Source organism: Balaenoptera acutorostrata, chromosome 17 (genome assembly GCF_949987535.1).
Source record: "Balaenoptera acutorostrata chromosome 17, mBalAcu1.1, whole genome shotgun sequence".
In the NCBI taxonomy this organism is placed as follows: domain Eukaryota; kingdom Metazoa; phylum Chordata; class Mammalia; order Artiodactyla; family Balaenopteridae; genus Balaenoptera; species Balaenoptera acutorostrata.
The window spans coordinates 38822606-38848974 of record NC_080080.1 but is presented as its reverse complement, the minus strand read 5'-3'; the positions used below and the strand labels follow the sequence as shown (position 1 = coordinate 38848974).

At 44.8% G+C, this 26369-nt stretch overlaps 1 protein-coding gene across 5 annotated transcripts in view; it reads left to right on the top strand.

The window, feature by feature from the left end:
• Positions 1–10664: 10664 nt before the first annotated feature.
• MATN2 (matrilin 2) overlaps positions 10665–26369 on the top strand; it is a 155277-nt gene continuing 139572 nt past the window's right edge. For 2 of the 5 annotated variants that reach the window (XM_057532127.1, XM_057532126.1), the window contains exons 1-2: positions 10786–10920; positions 25946–26116. In XM_057532127.1, coding sequence (XP_057388110.1) covers positions 25972–26116 — 145 coding nt within the window. In that variant the 5' untranslated portion in view covers positions 10786–10920; positions 25946–25971. Of the gene's footprint in view, positions 10921–25945; positions 26117–26369 lie in introns of all 5 variants that reach the window. The other 3 variants (XM_057532129.1, XM_057532130.1, XM_057532125.1) reach the window with 3 other exon arrangements.

The window sequence follows — 26369 nt, the reverse complement described above, 5'->3', positions numbered from 1 at the left end:
GAAGAGCTGATGGGACTCCCATCTGTGCTCTCTCCACCTAAGGAAACCCCAGCTCTGGGGAAATGAAGGAACATTGGGTCTGCTCTCTGTGCGACGCACACAGCACAAAGGACACTGTCTTGTGTGCTGGCCTTTGTGTGACGTCACTTTTCCCCCAGTATTCATTTTAGCTAAACAAATGTATCTTTATTTCACTATTGTACTTTTGCAAGATCTTCCTTCAGTTCTTTCAATGTTAGGTCTTTTTTTAATTATTATTATTATTATTATTTTTATTTTTATGGCTGTGTTGGGTCTTCGTTTCTGTGCAACGGCTTTCTCTAGTTGTGGCAAGCGGGGGCCACTCTTCATCGCGGTGCGCGGGCCTCTCACTGTCGCGACCTCTCTTGTTGCGGAGCACAGGCTCCAGACGCGCAGGCTCAGTAATTGTGGCTCACGGGCCCAGCTGCTCCGCAGCATGTGGGATCTTCCCAGACCAGGGCTCGAACCCGTGTCCCCTGCATTGGCAGGTGGATTCTCAACCACTGCGCCACCAGGGAAGCCCAACGTTAGGTCTTTTTAATTAAATCTTTCTTTCCTGCATATAGTCCCCTTCAATAAATAATAATGGACACTCTAACCCCTGCTTTTATCAGTACTCCCAGTGAGATCATAGGGCCTCTTTGCCTGCCCCTTTCTCTCTCCATATCTAATCAGTCCCCAGACCTGTGGCTTCTACCTTTTTATCTGGCAGAATGACATTTACTATTCACTGAGCCCTTCCTGTGGGCCAGCCATGCTGCTAAGCGCTTTACACGTATTAACTCTTTATCTCCATTTTACAGATGAAGAAACAGATTTTTAAAGGAAAATAACTGATCCAAGTTTCCACAGTAAGTGGCAGAGTCAAGATTTAGATGCCAATAGAGTCCATTTAAGCGGGTATTTCATATCTTTGAGACATCTAGACTCTCAGAACTCTGTACCTAACCTCTCAGTTCTTACTAACAAGGTTGATTTCTACTAACTGGAGTGAACATATCCCAAGAAGGAAAGCCAGTCATGTAAAGCTGTGTGAACTTTGTAAACTTAGGGTGGATTTTTTTACTTGAGGTTTGTATCACAAGTAAAGCTGTCAATTTTCTGTTTGATTAGGCTGAATCGTGTTCTGTGAATATCAGCTTTTAATTCTTACCGTAAAGAATTTATTCAGCTGTGGTGACCTAAATGGGAAGGAAATCCAAAAAAGAGGGGATATATGTATATGTATTGCTGATTCACTTTGCTGTACAGTAGAAACTAACACAATATTGTAAAGCAACTATACTCCAATAAAAAAGTTTTTTAAAAAGAATTTATTCAGGGGGCTTCCCTGGTGGCGAAGTGGTTGAGAATCTGCCTGCTAATACAGGGGACACGGGTTCGAGCCCTGGTCTGGGAAGATCCCACATGCCACGGAGCAACTAGGCCCGTGAGCCACAGCTACTGAGCCTGCGCGTCTGGAGCCTGTGCTCCGCAACAAGAGAGGCCACGATAGTGAGAGGCCCGCGCACCGCGATGAAGAGTGGCCCCCACTTGCCACAACTAGAGAAAGCCCTCACACAGAAACGGACCCAACACAGCCAAAAATAAATAAATAAATAAATAAATTTAAAAAAAAAAAGAATTTATTCAGATAGGAAGAAAGATCAACTGAGGTGGGCCTTTTAGAGTGGTTAATTGTTTTAAGTGAGCAGTTTTCTTCTGAGGAAATTAGGCACCATTTTAAACTGCACTGATTTATCTTTAAGAAGAATATGTACAGTAAGTTTTCAAGCATCATAAGGGAGTAGAACAGTGATGTAATGTGTTTGCATTATCTTGGAGGAATAGTTGGGGCCGTGAGACCCAACTCCCTTCATGGTCCCCGCCCCAGAAAGCCTATCTCACGGTGTCTGTTTTCACACCTCTCAAGCAGAGGCAGACTAGAGCAGCCCTCTCCCGTGCGCCTGTAGGCTTTCTTCCACCCTGTGAGGTTAATGCACTAAAGCATCTGTGTCCCTGAGAGCCAACTTCCTTAGACATCTTAGTAGTGAACCCAGGTCTGACTCGGGTATCAGGAAACATTATAAATTTGTGGGTTTTTAAAAAATTACATAAGGGAATTCCCTGGCGGTCCAGTGGTTAGTACTCAGCGCTTTCACTGTGGTGGCCCGGGTTCAATCCCTGGTCAGGGAACTAATATCCTGCAAGCTGCGTGGTGCAGCCAAAAAAAATAATAAATTTAAAAGATAAAAATAAAAAAGGACATAAGTAATGTACTGCAAGAAAAAATAGAAAATAAAGACATTAAGTCATCCTTTGGGTCTCATCTTGAAAGTCACTTCCTTCTGGAAGCCTTCTATGACCCACTAGTCTGGAAGAGATTCATTTTATGTTGTCATGGCCATAGCAGAGCATACCATAGCATCCCAATCAAGGCTCATTTTACACTCTGGTTCCTGCGGCTTTTCTCTTCTGTAATCTCCCAATAGATAAGAAACTCAGACAGAAGCTGTGTCTGTGTTCCTTCCCCAGCACCTGGCACTTGTTTGGCAGATAGAACGAACTCAAAAATAGTTACTAGAATAAGAATAAAATAAGCATGAGAGGAATTAAAACCACCTGTAACCCCACCCACGGTGATTGTAACTAATTCTTAACAACAACTCAGTGGGGCTCAAGCTCCACAGAGACCACTTCTCCCAGAAGAGACCACTGGAGAAAAAAAAAATCTCATTCCTATAGACTGTGCAAGGGAACAAAGGGAGGTCTCTCCTCCACAGACCCTACGAGCGTGTCTACTGTGGGGCGGGGGCATCTTGACTTCTAGAAGTTGTAAAGGTAATGGGCAAAACTCAGCAACACGGTAATAGAAGGATTGATCTCTGAAGGAAAATTAAAGGACAGCTAAGATGAGGGGCTAGCTGATGCTCTACCGCAATTTGCAATCAAAAGGAAATGACATTCTTAGCTCTATTCCTGTGATCAAGTTCCTTTTATGTGAGCCTAAATCAGTAGGGCTCTGAATGAAAAATTAAATCGCTAGATGTGCCTCTCCCTTGAACTTTCTCTTTTCCCTTTCCTAGTAGATCAATGTATTTTTTTTTTAATATTTATTTATTTTATTTATTTTTGGTTGCGTTGGGTCTTAGTTGCGGCACGTGGGATCTCCATTGCAGTGCGCAGGCTTCTCTCTCTCTAGTTGTGGTGCATGAGCTTAGTTGCCCCACAGCATGTGGGATCTTAGTTCCCCGACCAGTGATCGAACCTGCGTCCTCTGCATTGGTAGGCAGATTCTTTACCACTGGGCCATCAGGGAAGTCCCTCAATGTATTTTTAAAACAATCAGTGACCAGGACTTCCCTGATGGTGCAGTGGTTAAGAATCCGCCTGCCAAAGCAGGGGACGTGGGTTCGATCCCTGGTCCGGGAAGATCCCACATGCCCCGGAGCAATTCAGCCCGTGAGCCAGTACAACTGATGTGTTCTTCAACTTCCCGGGCACTTCAGATTTAAATAAAACCCCTGAAAGGCTGTATGTGATAAAGCATGTTTGTCTTGCAGCCTTTACAAGAGTATCTCAAGATTGCAACAGTAAAGCCTTGCTCATTTCTCTGTGGCGGGGACCACAGACACTAGTCCAGAAGTCCTCACCAGCAGGTAAGTCCTGCAGTGGAAAGTAGTAATCAGAGGAGGAGTGTGAACTCCAGAAAAGGTGTGTGAAAGCACAGGAAGGGAAGCTGAGGAATGGGGCGAGAAGCCCCCCTGCCCATGTGTGAGAGACCTGGTTCCAGGAAGGAGAGTGTTTCAAGCAAGGTGTGCAAACATGGAAGAGGAGCAGTCTGATTCAAAAAGAGACTAAACATGTTTGCATGAGGACTCAGAACTAAAACCTGCCCTCTTCTCATAAACCAAATTTATTAAGATGTAATCCACATGCCATAGAATTGTATCATTTAATGGTTCTTAATATTATTCACCGTCATGCAACCGTCACCACTATCAGTTTTAGAACATTTCCATTAATCCCCAAAGAAACTCCACACCCATAAATAGTCACTCCCCCTTCTCCCCCCAAACTTCTCAGCTCCAGGCAACCACTAATTTACTTTCTGTCTTGATGGATTTCCCTGTTCTGGATATGGAATCATATAGCATACGTAGTCTTTTTTTTAATATTTATTTTTATTTATTTATTTGGTTGTGCCGGGTCTTAGTTGCGGCTCGCTGGCTCCTTAGTTGCGGCACGTGGGCTCCTTAGTTGTGGCATTTGAACTCTTGGTTGCGGCATGCATGTGGGATCTAGTTCCCTGACTAGGGATCAAACCCACGCCCCCTGCATTGGGAGTGCGGAGTCTTAACCACTGCGCCACCAGGGAAGCCAACACTTGCTTTTGCCCATTTTTAAAATTATAGCCACCTTAGTGGGTGTGAAGTGATGTCCTGTGTTTTGTTTTGTTTGGCCGTGCCTCATGGCATGCGGGATCTTAGTTCCTGGACCAGGGGTTGAACCCGTGCCCCCTGCAGTGGACGTGTGGAGTCTTAACCACTGAACTGCCAGGGAAGTCCCTTGTGGTTTTGATTTGCATTTCTCTGATGGTAAATGATGTTGAGCATCTTTTCACTTGCTTATTGACCATTTGAATGTCTTCTTTGTAGAAATGTCTATTCAGAAACTTTGTCCATTTATTAATTTTTAAATTATTGAATTATGAGTCCTTTATATATTCTACACACATCTGTTATCAGTCTATGATTTGCAAAAAATCTCCCCCATTCTATGAGTTATATTCCCTTGATGGTGTCCACTGAAGCACAAAAGTTTTTAATTCTGATCTACTCCAATTTAACTGTTTTTCTTTTGTCATTTGTGCTTCGGAAGTCATATCCAAGAAACCATTGCCTAATACAAGGTCATGAAGATTTACTTCTGTGTTTTCTTCTAAGAGATTAATACCTTTAGCTCTTACACTTACATCTTTGATCCACTTTGAATTAATTTTTGTATGTGGAATGAAGTAAGGGTCCAACTTCATTCTTGTCCATGTGGCTGTCCAGTTGTTCCAGGACCAATTGCAATTCTTTCCCCAATTGAATGGTCTTGGCACCTTTGTTGAAAATCAATTAACTGCAAATATGAAGGCTTATTTTTGAACTCTCAATTTTAGTCCATTTAATTTTATGTCTATCTTTATGCAGGTATACATTATTTTGATTCCTGCAGTTTTGTAGTAAGTTTTGAAATTAGGAAGTGTGGATCCTCCAACTTTGTTCTTTTTCACGATTATTTGGCTACTCCGGGTCCCTTGAATTTCCATATGAACTTTAGCATTAGCTTGTTAATTTCTGTAAAGAAGCCAGCTGGGATTTTGATAGGGATTATGTTGATTCTGTAGATCAGTTAAGGGAGTACTGCCATCTTAATAATATCAAGTCTTTCAATCTATGAATATGGAATGTCCTCCCATTTATTTAGATCTCCTTTAATTTCTTTCAACTATGTTTTGTAGTTTTTGGAGTATAGGTTTTGTACTTCTTTTGTTAAATCCTCTTCTAAGTGACTTATTCTTTTTGATGCTATTTTCAATGGAATTGTTTTCCTAATTTCATTTTCAGACTGTATAGAAATACAGTTGGCTTTTGTCTATTGATCTTGTATCCGGCAACCTTGCTGAACTACTTTCTTAGTTCTAATACTTTTTTAGTAGAGTCCTTAGAATTTCTACTTACCAGATCATGTCTTCTGCAAATAGGGATAGTCTTACTTCTTTCTTTCCAATCTGGATGCCTTTTATTTCATCTTCTTGCCTTGGCTAGAATTTCTAGCACCGTGTTGAATAGAAGTGGTGAGAGAGCACATCTTTGTCTTGTTCCTGATCCTAGAGGAAAAGCTTTCAGTATGATGTTAGCTGTGGGTTTTTTGCAGATGCTCTTTATTAGAGTGAAGAAATCCCCTTATACTTCTAGTTTGTCAAATGTTTCTATCACGGAGCATTGAATTCTGTCAAATGCTTTTTCTGCATCTATCAAGGAGATCATGTGGTTTTGGTCTTTTATTCTGTTGATATGGTGTATTACATTGATTGATTTTCAAAAATTGTCTGACATATTATCTGCTCCATGGATAGTCTGGAGCTAACGGTGAAGCACTGCGGGTCTGCACCCTCTCATTAGGCCTGGCCAGGGATGCTGAGCTGTCTTAAAACTTGCTCTAGCTAAAAGAAACTCTCAGCTCTTTCACACTTCGGTTATTGCATCTTCTTTTCAACATGTTTTTGTTCAGAGCTAGTGTACATGTAGCCAGTAATGTTCTGGCACTTTCTGTACTTGGGAATTGCTTTGTCAATTCTTGTTTTAAATGAGTCAAGACATTTCCATTGCTTCTTTTCATAGAGTGCTCTACCAACAAAAAATTGTTCACTTTATTGCATTACATCTTATTTTTCTCCATCTTATGATTTATTGTGACTCTCAGCAGTTCACTGCCTTATTCCTTATTCTTTCCACTGGACCATCTGTAGCATTTCCCCTTCTGTTGGATCCCGGTAATAACCATGTTCCAGTTATTTTCTTCAGCAAGAGAGAACGTGGAAAAGCCACATTCTTCCTTCTGATATTTTTGTTATTCTTCTGATATTTTTGTTATTCTTGAGTTTATTGAGCTTTGCCAGCATGCTGGAAGGTTTTATAGGACACATACACATACTCATTGCCCAAGTATCTTGCAGTCTGATTTAACACCAGGCAACCGATGCAGACAGAGACTCGGTAATGGCGTGGCGAGAAGGCAGTTAGCTGAGTGTCACAGGAATGAGACTACTGGCTTCTAATAGCAGATGGCTCTCTGCCAATTCCTGGGCTTCAGGAGGCAAGAAGCAGCAATCTGCGTTGCTGAGTGATGCTTCCACACATAGCAGGTCCATCCTCCACTTCCAAAGTGGAAACTAGTCTCCAGGGAGACGGGCGATGTTTCAGCCTTGTCAATATCCAAGGAAACGAGTCAGATTCCATTCGGTCTTGCCCAGGTTTTAAGGCTCCCCACGCCATCCTATTATCTCATTCTTGATAAGTAGCCTCATCAGCCTGATTCCACAGAAACCACTCTAAACTCCAGGTTTAAGGCCACAGCAGCTCAGTCTCTTCCACAGCACGGCATAAGGAAGATGTGTAAACAAGCTAAAGGCCTGGTCCCTGCCCTCGGGAGCTCATGGTTCAAGATAACATAAAAACATTTGAATCCTCTTTCCAAGGTGGGATTATATGTTTATTTAGAAATCATTTCACTTGGGATGATGGTACCATCAGCTAGCCTGTCCTCAGGGGGGACCTCTGACATGGAACTAGCTGTCCACATTGATGGGGCATCTGGAAGGAAGCACTGCCCCATGTCGGAGGGTTCCTTACCCAAGGCTGGAGTGGAAACCCAGCCACTGCTTTTTTTTTTTTTTTTTTTTTTTTTAAATTTTTTTCATTAATTATTTAATTAATTTTTGGCTGTGTTGGGTCTTCATTTCTGTGCGAGGGCTTTCTCTAGTTGCGGCAAGTGGGGGTCACTCTTCATCGCAGTGCGCGGGCCTCTCACTATCGTGGCCTCTCTTTTTGCGGAGCACAGGCTCCAGACGCGCAGGCTCAGTAGTTGTGGCTCACGGGCCTAGTCGCTCCGCGGCATGTGGGATCTTCCCAGACCAGGGCTCGAACCCGTGTCCCCTGCATTGGCAGGCAGATTCTCAACCACTGCGCCACCAGGGAAGCCCCCTTTTTTTTAAATTTATTTAATTTATTTATTTATTTATTTTTGGCTGTGTTGGGTCTTCGTCTCTGTGCGAGGGCTTTCTCTAGTTGCGGCAAGCGGGGGCCACTCTTCATCGCGGTGGGCGGGCCTCTCGCTATCGCAGCCTCTCTTGTTGCGGGAGCACAGGCTCCAGATGTGCAGGCTCAGTAGTTGTGGCTCACGGGACCAGTTGCTCCGCAGCATGTGGGATCTTCCCAGACCAGGGCTCGAACCCGTGTCCCCTGCACTGGTAGGCATATTCTCAACCACTGCGCCACCAGGGAAGCCCCAGCCACTGCTTTGCAGTGCTCCACTCTCTACCTTATCTCCTGTTCTGACCAACTGGCAGGTGCCCCAAAGGAATGACAGCTCCTCTCCCAGGGGACACATCCTGCCCTTCTGCTTGAGTGGGATGGGGACGGGCTCCAACAGTTTACATGGGACTCAAATATCATCAGTCACCTAGAGAAACACAGTGCGAGTGAGGTGACATTGCAATTTTAGATTCTTCCTCATCTGCGTTCTGTGGAGCCGCCCGTTGTGGCCCTATCTATCTTGTCAATAAAAGTGATGTTTCTATTTTCAAGAAAAAAAATAACTCAGTACAAAGTTATTTTAGGCTATGAGTTCTGTGAGCCAACCTGTCTGCTCATTGTTTTCCTTATATTCTGGTCCTCTTCTCTTTGATAGAGTCTCATTTTTAATCTGCCCTCTAGGAAGGATTCTAATGTGTAACACAAAGCAAAACAAAAAGTTCTAATGTTTACAAGGAACAAATGAATGCTTAGGGCCAAAGTCTATATTTGAGGCTATTCATGAATGTGAGGCCTGGGTCAGATGACTGCCCCCCCCCACCCCAGCCTCATCCTGTTCCACAATAGACCCCCTGCAGAGACAGAGAAGTGAGCTGAACCCAGTATAGCTACCAAGGTGTAAGTAATTTAAACAGTTATGGATTCTAACTCATGAGTTCTGAGATACTACACACCCTCGTTCTTGTCTGCTTGTATGAGTGCCCACCTGAGAACAAGAAATCATACTTTTTCTGAATAAGGTTCTCTACATTAAGCCAGTAGCAGGGCCTCTGGCAGAAAAGGCAAATTTGGGCTTTCCCCAGCAGCCTTTATTATTATCAACTTGCATTCACCCTAAAGGTAACTGGGAAACTAAGCCATTGTTTTTTCTTACTTGATATTTCAGGATACTGAACTCGCTTTTGCTTCTTTTTTTTTTTTTTTCTGGCAGACCTGAAGATTGTTCCACAAGGTGAACAACTCACTGACCTATTTGACTTGGCCGCAGGCATGCTTTGTACAGAAATTTCCTCTTCTGAAGAATTCTGATAGAACTCCCTGGGGAAAAACATCCATCTTAGTTGGCATACACCAGAATCACTGAAATCTGTTACTACTAAATTACAATTCACTAAAATTTGGAAGGATTTCGGAATTACTATTGTTTTCCTGGTTAAGTTACTGGATCATACTGGTGTCTTGAAATAAGGCAACACATTTAAACTGTAAGTTTCCCTAAACTGTAACTTAACTTCCCCAGCTCCTAGGGGATTTTCACTGGCCCAGACTCAGGAAGAATTATTTGTGGGATCCAAGACTTCAGAGACCAAACATTTCCTGAAGACTTTCCTCTGCTTTCTGACTTCCACCTACCTCCTCCCAAAGACATACAAAGAAACTATTTCTGATCAGTGCAGGCAGCCAAGAGTGCCCAGTGGGCCTAAAGTGCAGGATAAGGGAACATGAATCCAAGATTCTTTCTTGGCATTAGGATACCACTGAGTTGCCCGATGGCTTCAGTATGTTGACCCCTTGCCTTATGGCTAGGATTTTAATAACCCACCTGGAGCTTTCCTGGAAAATTGATTTTGTACAAGATTTTTACTCATATTCCAGAAACCAACTCTATCATCAAATAGGAGTGACGACGGTTCGGAGTAAAGGCAGCCAAGAGGACTTAAATGATCAGATTCTGGCACCAGATGTTTTGAAACTTGTTAATTCTGCTGCCTCTCCCCCATAGCTTGTTAAAACCTGAACTGAGAGGTTGGGTTAATGGTTTGGGGTTAGAATTTTGGAGCAATTATTAGGAGATGTCCTAGCCTGTTGTAACGACCCCACTCACCCCCAGCTGCCCAGGAGCAGGGAGAGCTGGTAGAGTGGCATTCCCCAGCCCTTTCCCTGCCACTGACCAATCCTGGCTTTCGCATCCCTCCAAAGTTCACTTGGGGACCTCTCAGGGCACGTTCCCCTGCTTTACAAAATTGCAAACATCTTTGCCCATAATTTCAAAAGTCTTGCCTGGACTAGACTTTCTCTGCTCCTTCAGGGTAGGAACCTTGTTTCCTTTCCGTCCTGGCATCCTTAGTCCCGTCCCCACCCAGGGGCCTGGTCTCTGGCCAGTGGACACTCTGTTAATATGAACTGGCACCGGTGTTCTGGGCACTGCCAAGACAGCTTCTGGCACTTGTCACCAATTAGCCCAATTCTCACCACTTTCTTCTTCATCACCGTCATCGGTGGTCTCCTCCTGTAGATCATGACCCCCAGTTCAGGAAACAGGACCCCTGTCATGCCTTTCTTCCTCCAGGAGATGCTCTCCTCCGCTCCCCACCCCACTCCCCTCCGCCAAGCCCCCAAAGCTCCTTGTTGTTCTGAGCCTGCGTGCGGCTCCAGACCCCTGGAGTCCGATCCCCGCCTGGGCTTGGGGACGGACCGCGCAGAGCGAGGTGGCAGCAGGCAGGGCGCGCGGCCAGGGTGCCCAGCTCCCGGGGCTGCCTGCAGGGGGGGGGCGGTCCTCGCGGCCTCTCCCTCTCCGCTCCTGCCCCATCCCCAAACAGTACACCCCTCCTCCCGCCGGCCCGCTCCCCACCCTCCACGGCGCCGCCTCCCCCGCCGCCTGCCGGCGCTGGCCCAGAGCCGCCCAGGCAGCCAGCGAGCGAGCGGAGCGCTCTGGGATGGGACTCGGAGGAAGCGGAGAAGGAGGAGACAGCGGCAGCACCTCGGGCTTCTTCCTCGGCTCCCACGAGCGATTCCCGAGGAGAGCCGTGGCTCTCGGAGCGGCGAGGAGGCCAGCGACGAAGACCCGGGAGGCTGCGCCCCTGTCTCGCTTCCCAGGCGCCGGCGGCGGCTGCAGGTGAGCGGGGCGCGCTCTCCCCGGGGCCCTGCCTGGCCCCGCAGCCCCGAGGCGCAGACAGACAGACGGACAGACAGGCAGAGCTTGGGCACCCACGCACGCGGGCGCGCCCAAAGGCCCGCGCCCTGGCCCATGCGGCCCCGCGCGGCCCCTCCCGCCGGACGCCCCCTCCCGCCCCGGGCCCCTGGCTCCCGACCCCGCGGGGTCGAGGGCGAGAGGGAGGGTGGCGCTGCGGGACCCCCCGGTCGGGGCCAGTTGGGCCGCCCTGGCCGGGCGAGCTCCGCGAGCTCCCTGAGCCCGGCGCAGCGCGCGGCAGCCACCCCGCAGCGCCCCGTGGGGGCGCTGTGCCCCGCCGCGGGGCCGCCCAGACCTGGCCTCCACCGACCCCGGGAAAGTGAGACTTGTTGAGCGGGGATCCGGTGCGATTGCTGCTCAGCTGGCCAGCGGATCGATTCCGACTCCCCGCCTCGGTCGGCTGGTATTTTAATGCCCGTGTCATCAGCATTTTGTTCTTGGTTCTCTAGGACAGCTAAAGCTCCAGCTTCCCTACATTGCGGAGAAAGGAAAGAAAAGGGGAGGGCGTTTTGTGGTAGTTGCTAGAAACCCCGAGGGCAGTTTGGAGAGAGGACAGAAAAATGGGGACCCTCTCTCGTTAAGGTCTCCTGCACTGGACGCACAGGAAGGTAGCTCCTCGGGAACACATACTCCCGCCGGGAACAAACCCAGTTGACCAAGTCCCAAATCGTCATAAATCAGGGAGCTGGGCTGCATCTGCACCAAGTGCATTTAATTGGTTTCCCGCTGCGGGGGTGGGGGAAGGGTGGGGGAGGGGTGGGGGAGGGGTGTGGTCAAGACCAGAGACTCTGGGGTTGGCTTGCTTAGGTTCAGACCCCGGTTGTGAGTGAAGCTTACAGGTTGGCAACTTTGGAGTTACCCAACTACTCTATGCCTCACTTTCTTCATCTGTCCAATGGGGTTGATAATACCTAAAGGGCTGTGAGGATTAAATTCAAGTCCTTAGAACAGTTCCAGGCATTTTAAGATTGGTGATTAGTTCCATCACCTGTCTCTCCAGAAAAGCAAGGCGTTCCTATAAGCAGTCACTTCCTCTCCAAGTCAGGAAGGTGGGCCCTTTGTGGGTACGTGAGGGTGGCAGATGATCTAGATGTATTTAACTGGAGTTTTCCATTCAGGAGTGCATCCTACACGGTTCTCCCTGCCTGTTTCTCCCAGCCTCAGAAAACACTCAGAAAACACCATATTGCTGTTCCAGGATGGGTTTATGGTCTGGAAAGTTTCCTCTCAGCCCCTGAAGCTTGGTCCCTTAGAACCCCCTGTTGAGAATGCAGGTAGATATCTGTTGGCTCTTCACCTTCTGTTTTCCTATCTGCCCAAACTTTTAGTCCTGCCAATAGAATTCAGTCAGACCTCTGTGTTGCCAGGCTTCTCTTTTCTACAAATCCAGGGTTCCGGGCTCAGGAGTCCAGGCCCTGGCAAGCTGGAGGCACTGAGGTCTGAGCTCACTGGCTGCAGGTGCCGTACCAGAGTCCGCCTCTGAGACACCCTCAGATGGCCGTCATGCTCTAAGCTCTTACCAGCATCACCATATATCTCTGTTCAGCAAGAGGTAGTTGAAATGAGGCCCAAGATTTAAAGAAAAGGAAATAGAAGATTGCTCCTTGAAAGATAGAGGAGGAATAAGAGGATCACTGAAGCTTCTACAGAGAAATCCCACAGTTTTCCTAGAATCAGCTCTGCCTGGGGCGAAGAGGGAGTGCCAGTGTAAACGCTGGCCTGCAGGGTGTTGGGTGTGAGGCTGGGTGGGAGGTGAGAAGGGACATGCTGGGACTCAGGGGTGAGCAGCTGAGTTTGAGGCCAGCCAAGTGAGCCAGAGCCTCGAATGCTATCCCTGGGACGGGACTGGCTCCCCTCTGGTTTTTAGCATGTGTGTTTAAGAGAGCCCTTTCCTGGGACTCCCTGTCTTTAGGGAAGCTCAGGAGGGCACCCCTGTTTAACGTACATGTGGGAATAAGTCAGGAGGGTCAGAGGAAGAGGGAGGCTGAAGTGCCAAGGAGAGAGTGGAGGCTATCGTTGCTGTTGCTAATAAACAGTGCCAGGGAGGCCCTTCCAAGGGACCAGTTGCCACTTGGAGCTCTAGCCGTGAGGTCATCTTTGAACCCTGCCACGTGGCTCGTTAGACAGCCACCACTGCCTTAGCTGGTAGGACCCTGAAAGGGACTCAGAGAGAAAGGCAGGACTGGGCTCCATCCCAGAGGCCTCGGCTGTTATCAATGATTGGTGGTAATGATGCTGACAGTGAGAGGTTGTGGGAGTACGACCCTGATCTTGGCACCTGAGGGACCTGGGTTCCAGTCTCAGCCCTGCCACTCATTACCTGCAAGGATTTTGGAGCGTTACTTAGACACCCTGCCTCAGTTTTCTCATCTGTAAATGGGAATAGAATTGTTGGGAGAATTAAATTAGTTAACACACATGAAGTGCTTAGTATAATGCCTAGCTCAGAGTAAGAGCTCAATATTTATTACCTATACTTATTGTTATTATTATCTGAGCCTCAGTTATACCATCCATCAAATGGGGATGATACGATCTATGTCATAGTGTTGTTATAAGGGTTAAATGAGATAATTAATGTGAATTAATCTGCCAGTGCTCGGAGTGAGTTGATTGAAAATAAGATTTTTACCGAAATATCTGCATATAAAGTCAGTGGCTGAGCAGGTGGCCTAGCTAACATTTTTCGAAAGTTCTTTTAAGAGTATTGTCAGAGAAAACTTTACTGTTGGAGACCATGGCTCCATCCCCATTGGAATACCCCACTGCTATTTTAGGTTATTGTACTAGTTTCTTATTGCTGCTGTAACAAATGACTGCAAACTTAGTGCTTAAAACAACACAAATTTATTCTCCTTCAGTTCTGGAGGTCAGAAGTCTGAAATAGGTCTCACTGGGCTAACATCAAGGGGTCGACAAGGCTATGTTCCTTCTGGAGGCTCTAGGGGGAAATCTGTTCCCTTGCCTTTTCTGGCTTCTGAAAGGTGCCTATGTTTCTTGGCTCCTGGTCTTTTCTTCCATCTTCGAAGGATAGCAGCTTCCAGTTCTTCTCTCCCTTCCCCCTTCTCCCCCCTTCTTCTCCTTCCTCCCTTCTTCTCTCTTTTATAAAGACCCTTGTGATTATGCTGGGCCCACTTGGATGATCCAGGCTAATTTCTCCTTCTCAATATCCTTAGCTTAATCACATCTGCAAAGTCCCTTTTTCCACAAAGGTAACATATTCACAGATTCTGGGATGATTAGGTCGTAGACATCTTTGGGGGCATTATTCTGCCTAATAAACAGTTATTATTAGAGAAAATGATGTAGATCAAAGGATTTTTTAAAAAAGATTTATTTTTATTTATTTATTTATTTATTTTTGGCTGCGTCGGGTCTTAGTTGTGGCACGTGGGATCTTCTTTGAGGCATGCGGGATCTTTCGTTGTGGCCTGCAGGCTTCTCTCTAGTTTTGGCATGTGAGTTTTCTCTCTCTAGTTGTGGCGCGCAGGCTCCAGGGCACGTGGGCTCTGCAGTTGCGGCAAGTGGGCTCTGTAGTTGTGGCACGCGGGCTTAGTTGCCCCGCAGCATGTGGGATCTTAGTTCCCAGACCAGAGATCGAACCTGCGTCCTCTGCATTGGAAGGCGGATTCTTTACCACTGGACCACCAGGGAAATCCCAAAGGATTTTATCTCACTTCTGTTTAGGGCTTATCCTTGCACCTTCCCAGTTAGGTGAGTTTGTTTTCACTTGTCTTAAAGATGAGAAGCTCAAGACCACAGGGGTCAAATCTTTTGTGAGCCCTGGGTTGCTTCAAACTCAGTTCTGAAGTTGCTACTTTCATAGTTTCTCCCTTTCTTTGACAAACCCTCAACTTTTAACACTAGCCCCTCAGAATGGTCTCCTTTTCCCCATCAACAGTGTTTGCTGATTTTTTCTAGCTCCTTCTCCTTCTCCATTTCCATTGAAATACAAAGAATGCCCCCATCCCCAAGATCTCCTCTGATAAAATTACCACCTCTCTGAAATTTCCGGACAGTGTCTGTATTAGTTTCCCATTGCTGCTGTAATAAGTTAGCACAAACTTAGTGACATAAAACAAGTTTATCGGAAGCAACCTATACATCCATCCACAGATGAATGGATAAAGAAGATATGGTATATATGTACAATGGAATATTACCTAGCTATAAAAAAAGAATGAAATAATGCCATTTTCAGCATCACGAATGGACCTAGACATTATCATATTAAGTCAGACAGAGAAAGACAAATATCGTATGATATCACTTACATGTGGAATCTCAAAAAATGATACAAATGAACTGATTTACAAAACAGAAATAGACTCACAGACAGAAAATAAACTTATGGTTGCCAAAGGAGATAGTGGGTGAGGGGGGAGAGATAAATTAGGAGTTTGGGGTTAACATATACACACTACTAAATATAAAATAGGTAGACAACAAGGACCTACTGTGTAGTACAGGGAACTATACTCGATATTTCATAATAACCTATAATGGAAAAGACTCTGAAAGAGAATACATATATTATATATAATAAATATATATGTATAACTGAGTCACTTTGCTATGCACTTGAAACTAACACAACATTGTAAATTATACTTCAGTTTTTAAAAAGTTTCTTATCTTAAGTTTCTGGAAGTCAAAAGTCTGAAATGGTTCTTACTGGGTGAATTGTTCCTTCTGGAGGCTTTAGGGGAGAATCCATTTCCTTGCCTTTTTCAGCTTCTAGAATCTTCCCTCATTGCTTGGCTTGTCGCCTCCTTCCATCTTCAAAGCCAGCAATGTCAGGCTGAGTCCTTCTCATGCTGCCTCATTCTTCTGTTTTTAAGGACCCTGGTGATTGCGTTGGGCTCACCTGGATAATTCAGGATGCTCTCCCTATTTTTTTCTTTCTTTAATTGAAGTATAGTTGATGTAGGGTATCTCCCTATTTTTAAAGTCAGCTGATTAGCAACTGTAATTCCCCTTTGCTGTGTAACATAACATATCCACAGATTCTGGGGATTAGGACATGGACATCTTTGGAGGGACATTATTTTGCCCACCCCAGGGCTTGAGAAGGAGTTCCAGGTCAGGACCAGCTGTGCACCCTCATTCTTATTAACACCTCTTCCAGAATGTGCACAATAGCCCACTCGAGAGAACACCCATTAGCCTCTCTCTAAAATCTCTGCTGCAGCTCACATCTCTCCCTGAATCCCTTTGTCCATGGCATGATCAGAGAGCAAGGGGGGCAGAAGTAGTACTGCACACTTCATTTGTTAAGTAAATTTTTAATCAAAAGAACATATAAAAAGATGCACAAACCATAAGGGAACAGTACGATGGATCTTTTGCAAAATGAACACTCTCATGTGACCACCGCCCAGATCGGCACCCCAGAAGCCTCCTTTGTGCCCACAATTACCCAATTAATTATCACCTCCCCCTGAAGGTAACTGCTCTTCTAACTTAGTTTGCCTGTTTTTTAAGTAAACTTTTTACTGAAGCATACATATAGAAAGGTGCACAAATCTGGCATGTAGCTGGATTATTTTTCATGAATGTGTAGTCAACATCCTGAGTAATCAGCAGAACATTCCCAGTACCCCACAATCCCCACCTCACACCTCCTTCTGTGCACTGACACCTCAAGTGTAACCACTATCCCGATTCCTAAGATTGTAGATTCATTTTGTCCATTTTTGAATTTTATTTTGTTCAATATTATGTTTGTAAGTTTATGATGATATTGCACCAAGCGGTTATTCACTCGTTTCTGTGGTTGTATAATAGCCCATTATATGACTCCACCACAGTGTATCTGTTCTCTTGTTGAGGTTGTTTCCATTCACACTTCAATTTGAAAGGGAGTGATTCCCTCCCTATATCTCCGTGGTCCTAAACTCAATCCAACCAGTGGTGAGTAAGAGACATTGTATGGAGCTACTGGGCTGGAGTGGAGGGTTAGTGTGTGTGTGTGTGTGTGTGTGTGTGTGTGTGTGTGTGTTGGTGGGATGGATGGTGGTGTTTCTGAGGTTAGCATTGTAAGACAGGGCCAGATTATGGGACTTTGAGTGCTAAGCTAAGGAATCTGGATTTTATCGGCTTGGTATGTAGAAGTCACTGATAGTTTTTGAGCAGGCGCATGATAAGCATGATACTGTGTTGGGAAGATTGAATTCAGCTAGTGCCAGATGGCGTCAATAGGAGAGACTTAGAAACGGTCAATTAATTAGGATTGTGTTCAACTCCAAGTTATAGAAAAAACCGAAATGACAGTGACTTGAAGAAGGAAGTTTATTTCTGTCTAGAAGCCTGGAGGCAGTGTGTCCAAAGTGAGCATGGGGTCGGGGACCCACACTTTTGTGCCCTGTCACTTTTACCATGCAGCATGACTTCCATTTTCATGCTGCCTCGTGGTTCAAAATGACTGCTGGGTTTCCAGCCAGGATGTGCTCATTCCAGCCAGCAGGAAGCAAAAAACAAGGCGGTCATCCCCCCACCCCTCCTTTAAGGACACTTCTCTGAAGTTGTACTCGCCACATTCACTTCCATCCCCCCTGACCCCCATGTAGTCACCTGATAGGGAAGAAGGGAAGACTGGGCATCTTGGTCTTTATTCCAGCCCCATTACGTGTCCAGTTAAAAAGTGAGGGTTCTATTACTAAAGAAGGAGGGGAGGATATTGGGGGGCAACCAGCAGTGTCTGCCAGGACCTTTGTAGTCTCTCCAATATGAATAAGGGGCAAGACTAGGGCTGTGACCTTGGTATGGATGGAAAAGGGAGAAGGCATGCGAGACATCACGTGGTAGAACATGGTGCTGATTGAATGGAAGGGAGACAAGATAAGGTAGGAATGACCATATATTCCAAAATATGAGGTGAAGGGTTTTTTTTCCCCAGAAAATGATTCCTTGGAAAAGAGGAAATTGCTCTATATGTGAGTCCTTGCAAAGTCTCTCAAAGTATGTGGAACTCTGTCAGATATGTTGAATAAAGTACTATCTGGGGAAGACACGTTAGCTTGAAATGTCCTCAATCAGTGTGCTAATTTTGAATACATGTAGAAGTCAATGACCAAAACAGTAAAAGAAAAATCAACTCAAATTTAGTCATTATTCTTCTGGGCACAGTTTCACAATTGCAAGGGCTGGATGACACTGGATATGATACTTTAAGAGCAACACAGTGAATGAGTAAGTTGCAGAGACGGTGAATTTATGCCTCCAGTACATATTAAAAAACCCAACAACTGTCCTCATGTTACATAAGTGGGAACTGGTGGTCTGAGATAAAATTTCCAGTGACAGTATCATATATAGATTCAGAAAGCGCTGTATCTCAGACAACCTAGAAGTAAAGATGTCAGAAAACAAACAAATCTTTAGCGTTGATGAAATACTGATGTTAGAGAGGCAAGCATTTGAAAACTGTTTTATGAAATGAAAGAGAGAAAACACTGTTTTCTGAAACATTTTTAATGAATAAAGCATTATTTCTAAACGAATATATATTTTGTAATTTCAAATGTTTTGAATATGCATGTATGACTAAATGGATACTTTAATTATTATAACTAGATATTTGATATTTCATCTATATCATTTAAAAATTATACATTCAAGGCCAAGAAATCTGGGGCAGAGGCTCCTCCCATCATAGGAGAGAGCCATTGGGGTTGCCTGCATTAAGGCAAACAGAGTATGTAGACCAAGACCTGGGCTCGGCCTTGCCGGTTGTCAGGTGCAGAACTAGGGCCAGTTTGATTCAACATTTATTGATCTTTTGTTGATCAATAAATGTGTTTATTCAACATTTACCTATTTTCTAAAACTTTATTTATAAAATTCAGCATCTAGCACATGGGTGTGGTTTCAAGGAACAGCTCAGAGTCTAGGCAGGGAGACAGATATGGAAGCAAGAAAAAGAAACACAGTGCTAGGGAATTCCCTGGCGGTCCAGTGGTTAGGACTCCATGCTTTCACTGCGGTGGTGTGGGTTCGATCCCTGGTCAGGGAACTAAGATCCCACAAGCTGTGCAGTGCGGCCAAAAAACAAAAACAAACAAACAAAAAACCCAGTGCTAGAGCAGACAATAAACCCATTGTCAGGGGTGCGTAGAAAAGTCAATCCTTGCTGAGAAAATCGGAGAACATTTTAGAGAGTGGGTGACGTGTGACTTGAGCCTTTAGGAATGAATGCGTTTTTGAATAATACAGAAGGTAGACCAGGCCAAGGGACCAGCATGGATGAAGGCACCGAGCTAGGACAAGAATCTGAATTCTTTTGGCACTGGTAGAGGGGCTGGGGTGCACGTGGGACTGCCATGGTTGTAGGGCGGGCAGTGGTCTGTCATGGAGGGCCTTGAACATGAATGTTACGCAGTAAGGCCATAGGTGGGTTCTGAGCAGGGAAGGGACAGGACCCAAGGCAGGAAGAGCAGTTCCAGAGCTTCTGGAGAAGTCTGGGTGAGAAATAGAGAGACTGGAGCATTGCTGCAGTGGCGGGAACCGTCAGGAGGGCTGGAGCAGGGAGCCGGCAGAGGCGGGAAAGTCAGGGCTTGTCCACCCATGAATGTGATGGTGATACAAGGGAGACATGGACGCTGAGGCCAAGTTTGCAGTCCGGGTACCTGAGCAGATGGAGTTACCTTGACCATGAAGGGACTTGAGTCTGTATCTGGAAAGGCCGGGCTGGCAAGCAGGCCTTGACCACTGGGTGAAAGTCACAGAAAGCCAACGTCAGGTCAACATCATCTAAACGGAGGTTGGGCTCCATTTGCCAGCCCTGTGGGAGCTGGGGATTCTGGTCTGAGGTGGGAGACAGGAAGGAAGGCCTCTGGGGCTGCTACGGCCCCAGGCCTGTGTGACTGGTTCTCATTGAACACAGAGTAGTAGTAGTATGCACACTTGGTGTGCCGATGGAGTGGCCTTTGAGGGACAAAACTATTGAATATGATGTCTGAGGACTTTCAGAATTAGAGAGGGGACTCAAAATCTCTTTTTTAGCAAGTAGGCTGGCTGCCTGAGAGGTGGCGGGGGTAGAATCTTGGCTTTGTCACTTCACTAGCTCTGAGACCTTGGAGAGTGTCTTTCTCTCTGTGGCTCCCGGTGTTCCTCCCATGAAATTGGGACCTCGTCCACCTCACAGAATGATTGTAGGACCAAATGAGATAGCAATCTACAAGTGCCCAGCTCACTGCCTGGCCCATAGTAGGCACTTAGGAAATATTAGTGCCTTAACTCCATTGTCTTCTTGTGCAGGGGCAAGAAGAGGGTGTCATGCCCATCTTCCTCAGGGGAGCGGCGTTGTCCTGTCCTGGGCCCCTGTCCTGGGCCTGTGGTCTGGGTTAGGCTGAGAAACACTGCTTCCAGACCACGCCTCTCATTTCATGGCTGACTAGTTGAAGCCCAGAGAGTTAAATCACCTAACTGAGGTCACGCAGCGTGTTGTGACAGAGCCAGGCCTCTCCTCTCAAGGCCCACAGCACATAGTGTTGGCTCTGATGGGATCCTACGCATCTGTCGATTTACTTGAAACAGTGATGCTTAGAACAATCTCCTTCTCTCTCTCTTCCCCACCCTCTTGGTAAAGCTAAATGAAAAGACTCATTGTCTCATGGAGAGGAGAAAAATTGCTAGAACAAAAGTCAAAGCTGTTTAATTGTTTTAAAAATATTCTTTCCATGCCCCCAAATGCTTCATGGAATCTGTCCTGATTGAATTAACCTCTATTTCTCAGCAAAACAATTCTTCTCATATGCCCATATGTGAAAGGAACTGTTTCTCAAACATCATTTTGTTTTCCAGTTGGAACTGGCTCTGGCTCCTGTTCTTCAAATGCTAGCAGCTGTAAATGCTGCCCTGAGAAACAATGATTAATGTGGGCTACGTGTACTGACTTATTTTTTCTTGTTTCACTGCCCTTGCATTTTTTTTAAAAAAGCCTGTCTTGTCTGATATGAATATTGCCATGCTGGTTTTATGTTGACTTGTATACAGTATCCTTTTCCCCATTGTTTTAGTTTCTATTAAACAGTGTTTTTGAAGTCAAACGTAAAACAATAAAATTCATCACTTTTAAGTGTATAATTTGATGGGTTCTGACAAATGTATAGAGCCATGTAACCTCCACCATAATCATGATGTGAACACTTCCATCACCCCGAAAATTTCCCTCCTGCCCCTTTGTAGCTGACCCTTTTCTCCCATCCCACCCCCTGGAACCATTGATCTTTCTGTCACGGAGTCTTGCCCTTTGTTGAATGTCATATAAATAGAATTGTTCAGTATGTATTCTTTTTGTGTCTGGCTGCTTTCACTCAGCCTAATTATTTTGAGATTCACCCATTACATCATTCCTTTAACTGCTGAGTAGTAGTCCATTGCATGGATGTACCACAATTTATTTATCTGTTCGTTAATATATGGACATTTGCGTTGTTCCCAGTTTTCAGCTTTATCTATCTATCTATCTATCTATCTATCTATCTATTTATTTATTTATGGCTGTGTTGGGTCTTCGTTTCTGTGTGAGGGCTTTCCTTGTTGCGGAGCACAGGCTCCAGACGCGCAGGCTCAGTAGTTGTGGCTCACGGGCCTAGTTGCTCCGCGGCATGTGGGATCTTCCCAGATCAGGGCTCGAACCTGTGTCCCCTGCATTGGCAGGCAGATTCTCAACCACTGCGCCACCAGGGAAGCCCCAGTTTTCAGCTTTTACAAAGAAAGTTTCTATGAGCATCTGAGATGAGTCTTTGTGTGGGTGTGTTTTTATATCTTCTGGGTAAATATCTAGGTTGCTGGTTTGCCCAGTTTGCCCAGGACTGAGTTTTCTGGGATGAAGAACTTTCAGTGCAAAAACACAGGCAATTCTAGCCAAACCAGGCCATTTGGTCACCCTGTGCTGTCTCATTTGGGAAGTGTATGTTTAACTGTATGAGAAACTGCTAAATTGTTTCCCTAAGTGGCTACACCATTTTGCATTCTTACCAGCAATGTATTAGGATTCCAGTTTTCCACATCTTCGCCAATACTTGGTTATATCGGTCTTTTAAATTTTTGTTATTCTAGTGGATTTGTCATGGAATGTCATTGTGATTTTTAATTTGCATTTTTCTAATGACTAAGAATGTTGAACATCTTCTCATATGTTTATTTGTTATCGGAATGTCTTCTTTGGCAGTGTGAGTGTTCAAATATTTTGCACATTTTCAAGTAGGTTGTTTGTCTTTGTGTTGAGTTACAAGAGTTTATGTCTGGAGATAAATGATATACCAGATAATGTTTTGTAAATCTTTTCTACCAGACTGTGACTTGCTGTGCCATTGCATTTTGAAAAAAGAACATTTAAAAAAATATATTTTATTGAAGCACAGTTGATTTACAATGTTGTGTTAATTTGTACTCTACACAAAGTGATTCAGTTATACATACATTCTTTTTCATATTCTTTTCCATTATGGTTTATCACAGGACATTGAATATAGTTCCTGTGCTATAGTAGGACCTTGTTGTTTATCCATTCTATATAGAATAGTTTACATCTGCTAATCCCAAACTCCCAATCCATCCCTCCTCTCCCTCGGCAACCACAAGTCTATTCTCTATGTCTGTGAGTCTGTTTCTGTTTTGTAGATAAGTTCATTTGTGTCATATCTTAAATTCCACATATAAGTGATATCATATGGTATTTGTCTTTCTCTTTCTGACTTACTTCACTTAGTATGATAATCTCTAGGTCCATCCATGTTGCTGCAAGTGGCATTATTTCATTCTGAAAAAGAGAGTTTTAAATACTTTTAGATACTAACATGTATTTTTAAATTATGAATTTGTGTGTCATTGTTTTATTAGAGTAGTCATAGGTAAGCATCAAAGTTAATTTAAGGTACATTAAATGGCTCAGTATGACAAAAATTAGCAATGTGTACTTTATATTAATTGGTTTGATTGCATAATGATGGTAATAATAATAAGTAGCTATTGCTTCTTGAGCACTTACTATGTGCCAGGCAGTATTGTATGTGCTTTATATATATATGAGCTGATTTAATTCATACAATGACCAGGTTTCTTCATTATCCCCAGTTTAAAGATGAGGAAACTGAGGCAGAGAGAGGGAAAGTAACCTTCTCAGGGTTAGACAGCTAGAAGTGTTTATTTCTGTTTATTTTTAACTCCCTATCCCTCACCTATCTTCAGGGCCTTTTGGTGAGCAATGGTGACTTGAAAATGCAAACACTTCTTGAAATCCACAGTAAACCCAAGCCACATGAAGTGGTATTTGTTTTCTGAAAATGATAATTATCCACCACATCATGCTCTAAATGTCTGGATTTAATTGCAGATGTGTCAGGATGGACATGCGCCTTCAGAGCATGTTGTATACATTTTAAAAGAAATAAACGTGGACTTTGTATTTGCTCAGATGGGAGGAAGGAGAACATCATTAAAATAATAAATCGCATATAAATGACATAACACACTTAGAATGTCACATAAAATGTGATAAATACCAAGGAAACTTGACAGTAAACAGTAGCCTTAAGATCAGAGAAAGAGGCAAAATCTTTTTTCTTCCTTTTCTAAAAGGGAATCTCACAGATTAAGCTATGAATAGGGAACAGTCCAATTAGTAAAGAGTTTAATTTGTTTATAAGGCGTGGGCAGTAGTTATCTGTAATGAACCAGCAATGCCCTGGAGCCTCACCCCTTTATCAGCTGCCTACCCTTGGGCAAATTATTGAACTTCTCTAGTTACTGTAAGAATTAAATGACTTAATAAATTTAAAGCACTTGGCCCAGTGCCTGGCACATAGTAAGTGCTGAATAAGCATCTGCTATTTTTAATAGAATTTTTTTTTTAATAAATTTATTTATTTTCTTTATTTATTATTTTTGGCTGTGTTGGGTCTTCGTTGTTGTGCATGGGCTTTCTCTAGTTGTGGTGAGCAGGGGCTACTCTTTGTTGCGGTGCACGGGCTTCTCATTGCAGTGGCCTCTCCCGTTGCGGAGCATGGGCTCTAGGTACGCGGGCCTCAGCAGCTGCGGCACACAGGCTCAGTAGTTGTGGCTTGCAGGCCCTAGAGCACAGGCTCAGTAGTTGTGGCACGCGGGCCTAGATGCTCTGCGGCATGTGGGATCATCCCAGAACAGGGCTCGAACCGTGTCCCCTGCACTGGCAGGCGGACTCTCAACCACTGCGCCACCGGGGAAGCCCTAATAGAATTTTAATGCATAGTGAAAAGTGAGCTAGCTCAACACAGCAAGTGTGAAAAACTGTGGACTTTGAAGGTTGACAGGCCTGGGTTCATCTCCAGGTCAATTCCTGAAAGCAGTTTGCTGAGCAAACAGTTCACTGAATTATTGAGTATTATTTTTTCACTTTTTAGAAAGTGGTCCCTGCCCCTGCCCTGCCCTATTTCCATCTCTGATGGTGAAACAGCTATGGCCTTTCATGAATTGCCTTCTGGGGACTTGACTTGCAGCTAATCAAGTTTTCTGCTAATCAGTGAATTGGCAAATTAGCCTCTTACCCTGGGTTTGAATCCTTACTTTGCTACTTACTTTAGCTGGGTGACCTAGGTCAAGTTACTAAACTTCTCTGAGCCTCAGTTTCCTCATCTCTAAAAAGCAGAAATAATAATTCTGATTTATGCAAGATAGGTATGAAGATTGGATGAAATCAATTGGGTGAAATTGCCAAGCACAGGATGAGGATTTAGTAAAGACTTTACAGGCAGATGATCTTCCTTAAATGTGGTTCCTCCTTAAATATTCCCTCCTCCTCACTAATTTGTATAAATTAATAAGTTGCTATGACACCCACCATAATGATAGAGACTAGAAGAAAAATACGTTTAAACCTAGTGCCAGGATATTGCCTTCTCCATGAGGGTTTGCCAGGCAGAATAGTCAATATCATTCATCATGTGGAAAGTACCTTTCTCATCCCATGTGAAGCACTGAGATTGGCCATCCTGGGAAACCCTGGATCTGACCATGTCGCTTCCCTGCTCAGAATCTTTCCTCCTGAGCCTTCACACCAGCTACTCTCCAGGACCAGTACAGAAAACGGGTAAAGTCTGGTCAAGAGTGTGCTACTCTGGTTGAAACTCCCTCGCCCCTGTGGATATCTGAAACTCAACTCAAGAGTCAAAATTCTTTCTGTATCCAAGAGCTTTGTGCTCAACGTTGCGTTTGATCCTATTCTTCTCTGGTGCCCTAACGCTGTTGCTTGTTTGCTTGTACTCATCTCCCCATGTGTGCCAGACACTATCCTGAATGCTTTTGTTACATGGATTAAGTCACCCAATTAACCATATTCCCACATGGCATGAGAAGGTTAAGCAGATTGCCCAAGGTCACACACAGTTAGCAAGTGTCAGAGCCAGGACACTTCAAAGCCAGGCGGTCTGGTGCCAGGGTCCAAGCCCTTAAAAACACTGCACCATGTTCCCTCTTAATAGATGTGTGTGGAAGGCAGGGAGGCTAGGAGGCTAAGTCATGTTAACTTATGCAACCGTATATGTATTCCTTGGGAAACATATATATTAATGTGTACCATCTACTATTATTAGACTAAGAAAATATTGTTACTTGGAATCCTCAGATGTAGTTTTTCCTTTTTCAAATCCAAGATATAGAATGTGACTATGAATAATTGATAATGAACTTGATTGAAAAGAAACTTCAGGGTAGACTTTTTTCCCCCAAGTTTTCCATTCAGTCTTATAGTGACCAAAGTGACAAAAAACTCCAACTATGCACGCCCTGCTCAGAGTATCCAAGAACCTACCAGTGGGTCTGAGGGTCATACACACAAATGGAATTTTCAGTACAAGTGGCCTGTCTGATCTGGGGAAAGGTGGGGGGGGGGGGCGAGCCTGCAGCACCTAGCATTCAGGGAGACCCAGAAACCTCACCCAGCCTTCTTCTCCCATTGTGTTTGTCACAGCCTTGTCCCTCTTTCTCCTCTTGAAGATGGAAAAGATGCTGGTGGGCTGCTTTCTGCTGATCCTCGGACAGGTCCTCCTCCTCCTCCCCGCTGAGGCCAGGGAGTGGCCTCCTTCCAGGTCCATCTCCAGAGGGAGACATGCTCGGACCCACCCTCAGACGGCCCTCCTGGGTGAGTGACGGGGCTTCACCTACAGAAGTAGGAAGAAGTGGTCGAGGGTGGACCTCCAGACCAGGGGATGGGTGTCCGTCGGGGCAGCTCTCCCAGCCTTGGGTCCCGCGTTGGGCGTGCTGGGGGAGAGGGCATCTCATTGGCAATGAGTGCGTCCTGAGTTGAGAATGTGGTTGTACACGGGTTTTCAAATGAAATTAAACCTCTTCTGTTGCAAAGCTTTTCATTTAATCCAAAGCTCATGACTTTTCTC